The sequence below is a fragment of the Oryctolagus cuniculus genome, chromosome 2 (genome assembly GCF_964237555.1).
Source record: "Oryctolagus cuniculus chromosome 2, mOryCun1.1, whole genome shotgun sequence".
Taxonomy (NCBI): Eukaryota; Metazoa; Chordata; class Mammalia; order Lagomorpha; family Leporidae; genus Oryctolagus; species Oryctolagus cuniculus.
Genome location: NC_091433.1, coordinates 33,147,079 through 33,161,942, shown reverse-complemented (window position 1 = coordinate 33,161,942; position 14,864 = coordinate 33,147,079). Strand labels below are relative to the sequence as shown.

General features: G+C 41.3%; 1 protein-coding gene across 2 annotated transcripts in view; it reads right to left on the bottom strand.

Annotated features, from left to right (window-relative positions):
* The window catches only part of WDR19 (WD repeat domain 19), an 89,796-nt gene that overhangs the window by 29,844 nt on the left and 45,088 nt on the right, over positions 1-14,864 (bottom strand). For both annotated transcript variants that reach the window (XM_008275097.4, XM_051842452.2), the window contains exons 16-21: positions 13,750-13,897; positions 13,421-13,625; positions 11,148-11,307; positions 10,904-11,014; positions 8,517-8,626; positions 3,539-3,596 (exon numbers count right to left, since the gene is read on the bottom strand). In XM_008275097.4, coding sequence (XP_008273319.1) covers positions 3,539-3,596; positions 8,517-8,626; positions 10,904-11,014; positions 11,148-11,307; positions 13,421-13,625; positions 13,750-13,897 — 792 coding nt within the window. The remainder of the gene's footprint in view (positions 1-3,538; positions 3,597-8,516; positions 8,627-10,903; positions 11,015-11,147; positions 11,308-13,420; positions 13,626-13,749; positions 13,898-14,864) is intronic.

The following is a 14,864-nucleotide window of genomic DNA, read 5'->3' as shown; positions in this document are numbered from 1 at the left end:
GCGTCAGAATTCCCGTTACCTACAGCAGCTTGTTCAGGAGAACTTTCCTGCGAGGGAAGAATGTTCCATATTTACCCTGTCTAGTATGGTGGCTGTCACACTAGCTTCTGGGCATCTGAAACACTGCTAGTGTATCACAGCAGCTGAATCTTAATTCAATTTGGCTGAATTAATCCATTCTTTTTAAGAAACCAATTATTTATTTTATTTATTTGAGAGAGACAGCAAGAAATATTTCTTATTTTCTGGATTATTCCCAAATGTGTGCAACAGTCAGGGATTGTTCAGGTTGAAGCCAAGAGCCAGAACTGAAGCTAGTCTCCCACATGGGTGCAGGGACCCAGTTATTTTAGCCAGCGACCTGCTGCCTCCCAGGGTATGCACCTGCAGGAAGCTGGAGCTGAGTAATGAACCCAGGTACCATGATAGATGATGTGGGCATTCCAAATGGTGTCTTAACAGCTATGTTAAATGCTTATCCCTTATTTAATTTAAATAGATACATGTAGCTGGTGGTTACTATATTTGACAGCATAAATAATGAACTAAAATACATATAGTCAAACAAAGAAAATGTCAAACTCAACTGATGTACAGGCAAAGAATATGATCAGCCAATTCTTATAAAAATACAATTGCCAATGAATAAAGAAAAACATGCTAAACTTCACTAATAATCAAATACGCATAAAATGTAATTTTTGCTTATCAGCTTGGTGGAGGTAAAATGACTAACAACATTCAGTATTGTTGAGAATATGTGAAATAAACACTATTAAACACATAACTAATAGGTGAATGAATTACTACAGCTTCTTTTTGAGAGCAGTTTAGCAATAATTAAAAGCATACATTAAGATCTAAAAATCTCATAAGAACATATCTTTTAGAAATACTACCTTTAATAGCTAAAGATACACGTACTAGGTAGCTATGTTATTTGTAGTGCCTGTAGTACTTTCAATATTTCTTTATTTTCATTGTATTTGATACAGAGACAAAGAGATCTTCTATCTGCTGCTTCATTCCTCAAAGGCCTGTTACAGCTGGGGCTGGGCCAGGCTGAAGCCAGGAGACAGGAATTCTTATCCAGGTCACCAACATGGGTAGTAGGACCCATGTACATGAGTCATCATTTGCTCTCTCCCAGGTGCGTTAGCAGGGAGCTGGACTGGAAGTAGAGTAGCAAGGACTCAAAGCTGGGCACTGGATGTGGTCATCCCAAAGAGGCATCCTAACTGCTGTGCCAAACACCTGCCTCTGTGATATTTCTGATAATAGGAAAAAAAATCCTTATAACTAAGTCAATAAGGGAGTGAATGAAAAAATTAAGCTACACACAAATGATAGACTCTTAGACGCTCTTAACAGATTCACATATTTATTAATTTGGAAAGGCTATAATGAAAGCAAAATAATTGCTTTGCACAGATTGGATACTCAAGTAAACTCTGCCAAATGAATGGAAATCAATGAGTTCACATTTAATGCAAATTCACAGTGCATACATATCTGCATGTTGAGTAGATATTCTGGATGGAAATATGTAAACTCATTCACAGCAGTTACCATTAAGTGGTGTGAGTGAAGGAGAGAGAACAAGATTCTCCCTTTTCATGTCAGCATACATCCGTGAATTAAAAGAATTGAATATCGGGGTGGGCGCTGTAGTGCAGCAGGTTAAAGCCCCAGCCTGCAGTGCCAGCATCCCATATGGGCACTGGTTCAAGTCCTGGCTGCTCCACTTCCGATCCAGCTCTCTGCTATGGCTTGGGAAAGCAGTAGAGGGTGGCCAAAGTCCTTGGGCTCCTGCACCCACGTGGAAGAATCTGGCTCCTGGTTTGATGGGCCCAGCTCTGGCCATTGCAGCCATTTGGGGAGTGAACCAATGGATGGAAGACATCTCTCTCTCTCTCTGCCTCTGTAAGTCTGCCTTTCAAATAATAAGTAAATCTTAAAAAGAAAAAGAATCAAATATAATGAATTTGTGTTAATTCTGTAACAAATCGAGATTTAGGCAGAAAATAAAAAGGTTTTCAACCTTTATAAGACATTAACTTAAAAACCTCAATTTACTATAAAATATAGCTTTCTGAGCTAAAATTATGGGATGGAAAAATCAGGAGCTCAGTGGTACATGCTTTCAAAGCTCATTTGAAAAGAAACAGTATGTCGTGGTGGGTGTCTGCCACAGAGCTTAGGTTGCCACCTGGAGTCCACAGGTTTGGGTTCTAACTCTGTTTCCGACTCCAGCTTCCTGTTAATGTGTAGTGGTGACGGCTCACGTACTAGGGTCCCTGCCACTCACATGGGAGACCTGGCTTGAGTTCCTGACTCCTGGTTTTCACCTGGCCCAGCCCTAGCTGCCATGGGCATCTGGGGAGTGAAACAGAGATGGAAGATCTCTGCCTGCCGCCTTCTGTTTCTCTGCCTTCCAAATAAAATTTAAAAATTGGAAAAAGATACAGTAGTATAAGAAATGAAGTGGCAGAATGAATTTTTATAGACTGGAAATTCATTTTCAAATTGGTTACTGAAGCTTTTAAAAAGAACAAACGACCTTATGAAAATCAGTTGGTGTATGACAAATATGTATTTAAGAAAATTACTTATTTCTATTCATCAAGCAAAACTCAACCAATTATCCACAACTGTACACAGCAGCATTTTGCTTTCCACATAAATACATGTGAATCTGTTTTAATCTGTAAGATCTTCTAATACTTCGCTGTTTGGATGGACCATAGTTTTTTTTAAAAGATTTATTTATCTATTTGAAAGGCAAAGAGGCAGAGGCAAAGGCAGAAAGAGAGGTCTTCCATCCAATCATTCACTCCCCAAATGGACAACAGCCGGAGCTGGACTGATCCAAAGCCAGGAGCTTCTTCTGGGTCTCCCACGTGGGTGCAGGGACCCAAGGACTTGGGCCATCTTCCACTACTTTCCTAGGCACATTAGCTGGGACTCGAACTGGCACCCATATGGGATGCTGGCACTGCAGGCAGCAGCTTTACCCCCTATGCCACAGCAACAACCCCCATAGTTTTGTTTTTTTTTTTTTTTCATCTATTCCCTTAGGGAATCATATTGGCCAATAAGTGCGATGGGTTAAAAATTTTACTTTTAATGTGAATTAGAAGTTCATATTTAGGATGAAAGGGAAAACATTTCTTTTTCAGATTGATAAAAACATTGTCATCCTCAAGTTTAAGAGTTCAAATTGTTTTAAAATGATTTAACCATAACCATAAAGGTCTTCAAAAAGTTCATGGAAAATGTGTATTATGAAAAAACCATGCATAGTTTCAAAATTTTTTGCATCAAAATAAACATGTTTAACTCCATTTTTCCACAAATATTTTGAAATACCATTAGTGTTCTTGTAAACTTGCTAATGAACTGAAAAAAAAAAAAAAAAGAAAGAGACCTGCTTGCTAGATAATGAATAAATTCTTGTACAAGCAAATAGCACTAGGGTTTTTAAAATGAAGCTGAAAACAAACCCAAACATAATGGTGTAGATCTTATTCAAGGTTACCTTGTTATCACCCGTTATTCCTTTCTCATAATGTGCCAAAGCATTTACATAATCACCCCTGGAAGAAAAGTTTAAATAAAATTTAAGTACTTTACATATACAAGATTTAAAATAATTATTTTAAGAGATGTTGAGTTGTTTAAGTTCACAAAAGATGTGATATACAACACAGATGAAATATTTCTTTCAAAGTGGAGCCCATCATTATTTAATGATTTTGAAAATATGCAACTGGGTTATGCTACAGTATAAGGTACTTACTGTGTGGTACACTAGGCATTTGGTGGGGGGGGGAGAGCTGCATTAAACTTTATGGGCCATTTTTGTTTATTATTTCCTTTGGGGCACTAAATGACAATCATGTGACCATATAAGCCAGTGCTTTTCCCCAAGTCCCAGTATTTATAAGAAGTATATGCACTGGTATTGGGAGAATCTGGGTTGCTGTGTCTTAGAAAGTAGAAATGGAGACCACACCGAGAATTACATGGGAGTAACACAGGCCTGGGTCTTACACCGAGTTAAATAACACTTCCTGCTGCCATGACCGAAGCTAACACAGAATTGCACAGCTAGAAGACATTTATTATCACAGTTTCTTCTCATTATTTAAGACAGAATGAGTTATAATGGTTTGCTAGGGCATTCTTTGAGGTCCACCTTCCCTGAGAAACCATCTCCTCCCTAACAATCAGCTCTGAAAATGGTATCTTTTGAGATCAGCTCTGGCTCTGCTTTATTAGCTTAGGCAAGTGTTGAATGGGATTTGACTCCCCCAAGGCATGCAGGCATTTAAAACATAATGTCTTACATTAAGGGATAATGGACTGATGATAATGGCTGACACGTTAAAGGTGGAGACTTGACACAATTAAGATATCCAGGAAGTAGGTCCACCAGGGTTGCATGCTGGAAGGGTAGTTCACATGCAGGGGTCAGTTAGAAAGGCCACGCTGGGCCTAGCTGCTCTTTCTTGCTTCCTACCTCACACGTGTACCACAATCCTCACCATCCTCATCATCCTCCAGACTAATAGGATGCCCATTCTTGGACTGCAAACTTCCCGAAGTGTAAGCGAAACAAGACTCCTTCCGCCTCAGAAGCTCCTCTCAGGTATTTGCTGTGGTAATGGAAAGTTGACTAAGACAGCAAGTCACTCAACTTCAGTTTCTTCATCTACTGATATACAAGGAAGTTCCCGGAAGAAAAGTTGTTCTGCTGATTAAGAACTCTGTTTTGTCAGCTGTATTAGTCTTTTTTGCTGTGATATTGAAACACCCGAAGCTTGGTAATTTGCACAGAATTTTTTTTAGCCCACAGTGCGGGAGGCTAAAAGTCCAAGACTGGGCAGTCCCATTGATTTGGCCTCTGTTGAGGGCCCTCTTGGCCAGGCTACAGCATCAACAGTGGAAGCGCACACAAGGCGGAGAAATCACACGCGAGAAAGGAAGCCATAGACGGGAGGAGCCACGCTTGCTCTTTTATAACAATTCCTCTCTTAGGAGCCAGCTGGGGTCCTAGGAGAACTACATTAATTCCTTCCAAGGGCAGAGCTCTCAGCGACCTGTCTAGCATGCAAGAGGCCCTATCTCTCACAGGTTCAACATCACTTCTCAGTATCATGGTCCAGAGGATCAAGCTTCTAACACATGTGTCCTCGGCTAACACATTCAGACCATATCCAGACCACAGTACCAGCCCAGGGCTTCAGTCAGCAATATCCCGGAGTGGAAATTTCTAATGTTTGTGTCAAATTACATCAACTCTCCTAGGAATGTCTCCTGACAACAGGAATCACAGTCCTCCTTTAAGAGCTTGAGGTTCTCCTTGGGAAAGCTCAATTAGAAGGCATTAAATTAAGATTTTGGAATTTTCATTGTTGTGTGTCAGCTGACTAGTTTTATTTAATTAAACATTTTATTTACTTGAAAGATGGAGACAGAGACAGACACATACATTTCTGCAACAGTGAGGGCTGGGCCAGGACTGAGCCAGAGCCAGGAACTCAATCTGGGCCTCTCACAGGGATGGCAGAGACTCAGTATCTGGGCCATTACCCGATGCCTCCCAGGATACACATTAGCAGAAAGCTGAAATTGGAAGTGGAGCCAGTAGTTCAACCCAAGCACTTGGATATGGGATGTAAGCATTCCAAGCAGTGTTTTAACCACTGTGCCAAATGTCTGCCCCTATAAGTTTGATTATTATTTTACTTGGAACTCTTCTATGTGTCTGGATTATTGATCTCATCTCACACTGGACAGCTACATCTCTTCTAGACTTGACAGACTGATCTCACTTGGACCTCGGTCATGGTCTTGGATGCATAAGCAGACTGTTGAACTGAGACAAGGCCCAGGGCCTTAGGCATCAAAATCAGTAGCTAGTGACTACTGAAGATTTGATCTTGATGAATTATCACGAAATTAGTCTCTGTTACCACAAGGCAAACTCTTCTATTGTTGGGTGCCAAGATGTTTTCGCTCAGGGTTGAAGTGCCTACATACAAGCAGCAGTGAAAGCATTGGAAACTGGTGGTTTCATGGTCAAGTGTTGAGTGGAAAGGGTAAAACCACCATCACCACTACCATCACGTACAACAACAATGCGCAAGTTCCCAACTGACCTTATGTCCTCTGAGTTAGTGAGATGAAGCTTGAGACTTTGCTAAAAAAGCTCCAATTCCCCTGAGAGAAGTAAAAATAAAAGTCTTGTGGACAGTCTGGTTTGTAGAGAGGTGTTAGATCACCTTTTTTCTCTGGCACATTAGTTTTGTACATCCTCAGGATGAAGATGGAATGCCAAGGCAATGTGGCTTTGTCTCCTGTGTCATGTGCAACGATTCCAACATGGCAAATTCAAATCAAAACTGAGTAAGAGAGAAAATCTCCCAAAAAGTTTCTATCTGCAGATTAGAAACTTTAAAATAGGGTATCCTCGGCTGGCGCCGTGGCTCACTATGCTAATCCTCCACCTGTGGCGCCGGCACCGCAGGTTCTAGTCCCAGTTTGGGAGCTGGATTCTGAACCGGTTGCTCCTCTTCCAGGCCAGCTCTCTGCTGTGGCCCGGGAGTGCAGTGGAGGATGGCCCAGGTCCTAGGGCCCTGCACCTGCATGGGAGACCAGGAGGAAGCACCTGGCTCCTGGCTTCGGATTGGCGCAGCACACCGGCCACAACACACCGGCAGTAGCGGCCACTTGGGGGGTGAACCAACGGTAAAAGGAAGACCTTTCTCTCTGTCTCTCTCTCTCACTGTCCACTCTGCCTGTCAAAAAAAAAATAGGGTATCCTCATGCGAAATGAAGCAGTACTTTCTGACAGAATAATTCCTATAAGTATAATTTGTCAATATTCTCAATGAATCAAAGTCTAGAAGAAAGTAAGCTGAAACTATGTAAAAATGTCTGTTTAGAATCAATTTGGTTATCAAGGTCAATATTTTTCCATATTGTAATATTTTGAAAAAACTTGGATTATATCTTATAATAAATGTCAGATTATCCAGTTGTGAGATAGTTGCCACTGCACAAATGTGTGCCAATTTATAGTTACTCATGTATAGTCTCTGTAAGTGCTTATAATAGTGGCATTAACCATAGCTGAATGTTAACTTAAAACTGGATGCTCAATGCCTCTGAAATTACACTTTTATGTAGCACTGAAATAAAAATATACAGTCTTCCAATTAAGACTATTAAGACAATTAGGATGGCCTTGCAATTATGAACACCCAAAAATTCTCAGCTCCTTAGATGATGGAATTTCCAAAGGCAGGAGAGATTTGTGAAGTCTATTCATGCATCACAGAGTTATTACTCAACACTGAACATCCTCCTGTGAAATCTTGGCTTGCCTCTCAACATTCTCTTTCATTCGTATGCAATTAAATTTTTTTAAAAAACCTACAATTTTGAGCAAGCAGAAGATGAAGATTGCTATTGCTTGAATGTTGTCGCTCCCCCATCTCGCGGAGGAACGACATTGGATCCTGCGCTGTTCTTTTGTCTGCTCGGCCCTTCCCGCTTTCCCCGCTTCCGAGGAGGAGCGGCACACCGCCGGCCGGCTCTCTCGGGGGCTGCTCAGATGTTCCTCAGGTGTTCCTTCAGATGTTCCCGGTGCATGTTGTCTCTCTCCTCCTTTATAGTCCTCTTCCACCAATCCCAACTCTGCTACCCACACGCCAAGCACGCTGCTCTCCTCCAATCAGGAGCAGGATCAGCTCCTGCAGGTTATCAGTCAAATTGGCGAGAGGCAGCTGCGTAGAAGTTTACTCCTCCCCAGCGCCATATTGTGGGAGAGCAGATGCATAGAATAAGTCTTAATTCCAGTAACTTAGTCTAGTCTCAGTTGCTCCCCACAGAATGTCTGTGTCTCCCCTAAATACACAGGTTGAAACTTAATCACTAATGGATGGTGTGAGGAGGTGGGGACTTACAGAGGTGATTAAAAGGTAGCACTCGGCAGCCTTTGCCCTTCTGCCTCCTACCATGTTACAATGAAGGAAGAAGGCCCTGACCCGATGCTGGTGCCTGGCTCTTAGACTTCTCAGCCTCCAGAACTGTGAGAAGTTTCCTCTTTATAAATGATCCCATTTCAAGTATCCTGTTTTGGCAGCACAAATGAAAATCCTCAGTATTAAAAGAGGTCAATCTTGAGCACAGGCAATGAATATGGCAGGGTGTCCCCCAGATGTTTTGCCTAACTGTTGACTACCAATTGTGATTCAAAACCACATTCAGACTCTAAATGTAGAAAAGGCTTAAATCCAAACTTGGATTTTGATGCTGAGAAGCCCAAGTGGATAAACGATGTGATAATACATAATCAGATGTCAGATAAAACATTCCTGGATGTATAATTAGTATATATTTTTTCTCCCTAAAAAGCAATTCTTCAATCAGTGGAAGGCCTTATGATTAATTGTAATTTAGAACTGAAGATGGGCAGTAATTACCTACGTATAAAGACAAGGACTTACGTGAATTCCAGCTGAATAGCATATTCTTTAGATATAAATGGTATTTGGTCTGGGGCCAAACGCTTTGCCAGTTGTAAAGCACTGTCCCAATGCTGTAAATCTCTTCTCATCTGTTAAGACGACAAAAATCTTAATTTTGAAAGAACTGATTTTTTTTCAAAGTCGCATATTTTATAAAAGCTTTTCATTTAAATAATGAAACTTGGTGTTTACAAGGATGCCGTACTGCTATAGCATGTGTTCTCAATGGTGGGGACAGCTCCACGGGGGCAAAGACACTACAGTTATCACGATGTTCAGAGTCCTCCAAAATCCAGTTCTACCAAGCAAAATCTTATTCTTTCTAAGTTTTTTCTCAGCAGGGAGACACTAAACCAAAATTAATCCAAACAAATTTAGATTTTCATCTGGGAGAGATGATAATTTTAAAAAGCCGGAAAACACTTCGCTGTAGATATTGATGTCACTGTTTCAGAAACTCTGAAGCTGTACTGCAACACGAATGATAGAAAGCGTAAAACAAAGTTTCTTTCTTCCTGGTCCCTGTGGACTTCTATCAGTGCCTGGCACATAACCCCAAATATAATTTAATCATTAAAGAATGTTTTAAAGTTCATCCTCACTTTATTCACAGTTTGTAAAGAATTAAGAACAGCTAACATTGTTTAAGTGCTTGCCCTCTGCCACGTATTTTCTAAGGCATTAGCTTATTTAAATTTCACAACTACTGTTTTGCAATGAACTATTCTTGTACCCCATTTCAGAGATCCAGAAACTGAGGCAAAGAGGGGCTAGTTCTGTACACAAGGTTCCACGGCTAGTGTGGGACACAGGGCTACTAGGACATATCCTTTACTAGTCTACTGGCACTTGACAAGTGTCCACAGGTAAATGCAGGACAGCCAGGATCACGTTTTTCTCCTCACTCATCCTGATGTTCCTACCTCAGTGAATACTGATGCCCGCGCACTGCGCTGATCCGAAGGCAGGAGCCAGGTGCTTCCTCCTGGTCTTCCATGTGGGTGCAGGGCCCAAGCACCTGGGCCATCCTCCACCGCCTTCCTGGGCCACAGCAGAGAGCTGGCCTGGAAGAGGAGCAACCGGGACAGAATCCGGCGCCCTGACCGGGACTAACACCTGGAGTGCTGGTGCCGCAGGCGGAGGATTAGCCATGTGAGCGGTGGCACCGGCCTAATGTTTTCTTAAAATTTGTTTAAAAATTTAAAGTGAATATTTGTACAATTTGAAAAAACAAAGATGTGAAATTCACAACAAATGTTTTCAAAACAATCGCTTCTATGTAGTTGTAGAAATGTTTCAGGTGGAATCAGTAATAGTTACCATTTTTGTGTCTTTTGATCAGATTCTGTGCTAAAAGAACTAACTCCCATCTTTGTTTTATTTATTTTAATTTTGAGGAGGGGGGAGATAGTTCCACATAGGGTCCACTCCTCAAAGGCCTGCAATGGCCCTGGGCCAGGCCAGGGTGCTGAAGCTATGAATTCCATCCAGGTCTTCTACACGTGGGGCAGAAACCCAACCATTTGAGCCATCACTGCTGCCTCCCAAGGTCTGCATTAGCAGGAACCTGGAGTCAGGAGCCAGAGGCGGGCATCAAACCCAGGGACACCAATATGGGACACAGGCCTCTTCACTGGCACCCTACCTGTTAGGCCAGATGTCTGTCCAAAACTCCCACTTTATAATATTTACAGCCACCCTGTGGGATACTGCTATCCCCACTTTAAAGAAGTGGGCTGTGGGGTGAGAAAGATGAAGTAACTTGTCCCAGGTTACAGAGAGCTGGTGTTTGAACGCAGGCATGTCCAGCTCTGAAGTCCATGCTCTCAATTGCTAGTCTACATTGCTACATTTTCTTCCCGGTTCTTGAACTAGGTTCTCATCCCCGACCTGCAATGCTCACCCCTCAAAACTGTTCTTGACTCACCTCTTCATACACACAAGGGAATTTCATATAATAAGTAAAAGTGCCTCAGTTTTTCTATTTGGAAAACTGAAAAACTAACAGTATTATACCATAAGATATTGTGAGGGTTAAGGGAGATAATAAATGCCAAGTGCTTAGAAAAATGCCGGGATATGTGACTATTGAACAAATGTTAGCTATTGCACTTTGTTCACATTTTTGTGGGTTACACCCTCTATTCTCTTTGGGCACATCCGGACTTTAAATGATTTGCTGAAGTGATAATCTCCTGCCTCCTGTGTCTCCCCAGAATGGAGAATGAAAACACCTTAAAAGTGACTGAGTATTTAGGGGTTCTTGGAGCTGAACGTGGACACCTGAGGAGCGGGGAAGAACAGAAGCCCCACCAAGAGGCGGACCCTCGGGGTGCCCTCTGCCGCTGGTGCGTTTGCTGCCCTACCTCTAGGGCAGCGATGGGACAGCTGGATGCCAGATACAGGTCCTGGGCCTGGTTGAAGTCATTAGTAAACATGGAGAGGTGTCCTGCCAGAAGATTGTGGTCCTCTATTCCCTACAAAACAAAACAGCTGTGATGAGGAAAGACTCAGCTGTTTATTAAGACTGAGGTAAGACTAACTGTGGAAATTTAAAATATCTGAATAAGATTGAAAGCTTACTGATAATTTTCATAAGACGCAGTTTACCTTAATCTGTTCCAGGGACATCACTATGCCAACATTTCCTATCGACCGATAAACACGGATTGCAAACTCAACTTCCATGTGAAGCAGACAGGCCCTGGCCAACTCATTCCAGGCATCATGATTATTCAGACGCTTGCACAGGACCCAAGCATCAGAAAACCTGGGATTTCAGGACACAGATTTAGAGAGTTCTACTTGCTACCTACAAGGCAATGTTAAAGCTATATATAACATAATATACTCCAGATAAATTTTGCAAGATCTTTCTTAACAATTATCATTTGCAAGTAATAAAAATTATATATAAACTTTCTTCTCTTTTTGTACACCTCAATATTTATTCTTGAATTTCTTTTATTGATCTGAATTTATTCTTGGTAAGTAGTACTCCCCAATTAACAAGTAAACAACTAATTCTACTTACTTATTTTACACATAGGTGAAAATTATTTTTCATTTAAATAAATAAAATTGGTACTCTAATCCTATAAATTTAGAAGCTTTAAAAAGGGATCAGCAAACTATAGCCCGTGAGCCAAGTCCAGTCAGCTGCCTGTCTATTGTAAACAGAACATGGGTGGAACACTCTATGTCAACACACTCATGGACTGTCCATGGCTGCTTCTGCACCACCACGGCCAGTGTGAGTAGCTGTGACAGAGACCCTACAGCCCTATAATGGACAGATTGCCAACCTCCGGTTGAATACCTGGCAATATATGCTAATGAAATCTTTTTATGGTACCTATAAACTAGGGAACCTATTACATCAGTCTTTTCATCATCTATCCAGTGATCTCTTCACCCATCCATTTCCCCATCCCACAAACACTTACTGAGCACTTGTTATGTGCCTGGAACCACGCTCAGAACCAAAATCCAAAAAGCAAACACACGGCAGTTTATAATTGGGATGGTGGGAGACAGGTGAACAAACAAATGACTGTAACACACTATGACAGACGCAACAGTGCTGACAATCTTTGTGCTAAGTGTTTTGCATAAATCCTTTGACTAGACTATTCCTAACAACCCTATGCGTCAGATGTTACTGTTATTTCTTCTTTGCAAATGAGGAAAGTGAGGCTTAGATACTTTCAGACTAGTTGAGCCACACAGCAGGAAGCTCACTCTATACCGCATCCTGGCCCTGAGGCCACTCATCAGAAGGACCCCAGTTGGGAAGGCCTCAGATGGTGCGGAGTGGGGAAGGCGTCTTGTGGCAGAAGAGGCTGTGTGGGATGGCGAAGAATAGGAGCTACCACTTTTGGAGGCAGGGAAGGTCCTTCCAGGAAGAGGAAACAGAATGTGCCCAGGCTTACAGTCCTGGAAAAAAATACTATTGGAGCAGCCAGCAGAAGTGACAGAGAGGTGATGAGTCAGGACAGCTGGGGCTGGTGTTACATTGTGAAATGTCATCTTTGGGATGTTAGATCTCTGAGGAGTGTAGGTTTTTCTCCTGGAAGCAATGAAAAGTCACTGAATGATCCTCAGTGGAGTGACAGGATCAGATTCCTTTGTGTGGAGAAGACATAGGACTGTGATGGGCTCTTGGTAAAGAAAACAGGAAGTGGTTATCACTCCTAGGTGAGGGCCTGGGTTCAGATGCGGGAACACAGGAGGGGGAGAGCGTGTACTTTTGCCTGTGCGCGCCTCATCAGTCAGAAAGGGGAAAAGAGGGACCAGGTACATCAGCAAATTTACTTTTAGACAGGGTGAGTTTGAGGAGTCATGCGCTTCCGGTGGAGTTGGAAACATAGATTTAAGTTAGAAACACAGACTTTGGAGTCAGTCCCCTGTGGATGGTACTGAAGGCATGTTAAACAGAGGAGACCCACTTCGGAAGAATAAATACAGCAAGAAGACAAGGAGGGAGCTCCTGGACCCAAGGAACAGTTTAAGAGAACTCAGAAGAATGAGCACGACAAAGGAATTCACAGGGGCCCTAAGAGACAAGAGAAAAAAAGCAGAAGGATATGTCAAGCAAGGCGAAAACCAAACTTGATAAAAGATACTGCTGAAATAATTAGGCTGGACTTTCACAATAACCTGGCTATTTGGTTCTGAGTGGCTATTCCTGTAGTAGGAGCCCATAACAATAATGCCTGACAATAGCAGTTGCTATGGAATCTATACACATTTTTATATCTATTATCTTATCTGGGTCTCACCAAGCCCTATGAAATAAACAAGGAAAGAACTATTATTGCCATCTGTTTAATAAGATTTGACCTTCAAATCACAAAAGCTAAGAGAAGAGTTTAAACCCCTACCTTTTTAGCATTAAAGTCTGTGCCAGCATTTGTCTCAGTTCATTAGGCCCCGCATCTTTCAAGCTTTCAAGAAAGCTATGGGTGCTAAGGTAGATGTTGTTTATTTTCCCACTTTGTGTCTGGCAGGTCAACTCTCCATTATACAACAGCAAAGGTTTATGAGAGAAGGGAACTTTGGTGCCACCAGCCAAAATAACCTTGGATCCTATATTATAAAACACATATCTTAATGCTGAAAGCGAACACGTAGCATAAACATCAAAGAATGATGATTTTATTTCATTGCAACGGAAATTCATTTATTGACAAATGTACAAAACAGTAAGTACCTTGTATGGTATCCTTGTGAAAGACGTAAGTGTATACCTTATCATCATCATAAGCAATAAATACACCTTTATCCAATGGCCAGTTTTCCCAAAGAACACCTTTAATGGTTGGTGAAAAATCTGGGATCTCGTAGGTAGCATCATTAACCTACAAAACAGGATTTACAGATTTGCTCCCGTGTCTGTACTGAAATGATTTTCATTTGCCCTAGAACAATCAGCTTTGCAGTCACAGCAGGCCTAGCTTGCCAACCCATCTTTAACCTAACGTCACTCCAATGGGAAGGGAAGTTCCTTTTCCCCTTCTTATACTAGGGCTAGCTTGAAAAAACTGTAGTTATTTGCAAATCAAGGGTCTGATCTAAAATGACACAAGTTAAGAAAACAATGTTGAAACTACTGAAAATGACAGAAATGTAAAATGAATATGCTTTTGTGTAGAAAAACTTTAATACTGAGTATTAGGAAGCAGAAAATAATTCATCTTCGATTTGACATTAAGTAAATCAAACTGGGAATGTTTTATTTCAAAAAACTTCTTTATGCATTCCAACACATACAAATGTACTATTATAGTAATGTAAGTTGTTAAAAAAATTAATCCTTATAATTCCTATGTACTCAGGCAGATAGGCTTATATTTATATATACATATCCCAAATGGAGAACTGAGAAATACTAGCCTCCTTCCTATTGTATCTTCCTTTGAAAATAAGAATTAAATTAAAAATGTCTGCAAATAATAGCTAATACTATCAAGCTGTGTTGTCTAATATAGCAGTCACTATTTTAATCTGCACATTTAGCAATTGAGCACTAAAATGTGCCTAATCTATGTTACTTCACTTAATTCTAACCTTAGCCTCTACAAGACAGGTACTATTATCATTATTCCCTTTTTGGAGATGAAAGAACTAAAGCACAGAGAAATCTGCCCCAGGTCACACATCTCCTAAGCTGAGGAACGAGGATTTGAGCCCATGCAGTGTGGCTCTAGAGTCTGTTTCAGCCACTATGTTATACCGACTTCCAGGTTACCTACATGACTACTCCAGTGCCCCTGGACCGGCTCAGAATTTATTTAAAAAACATAACCATTTTGTTGAGCACTTATT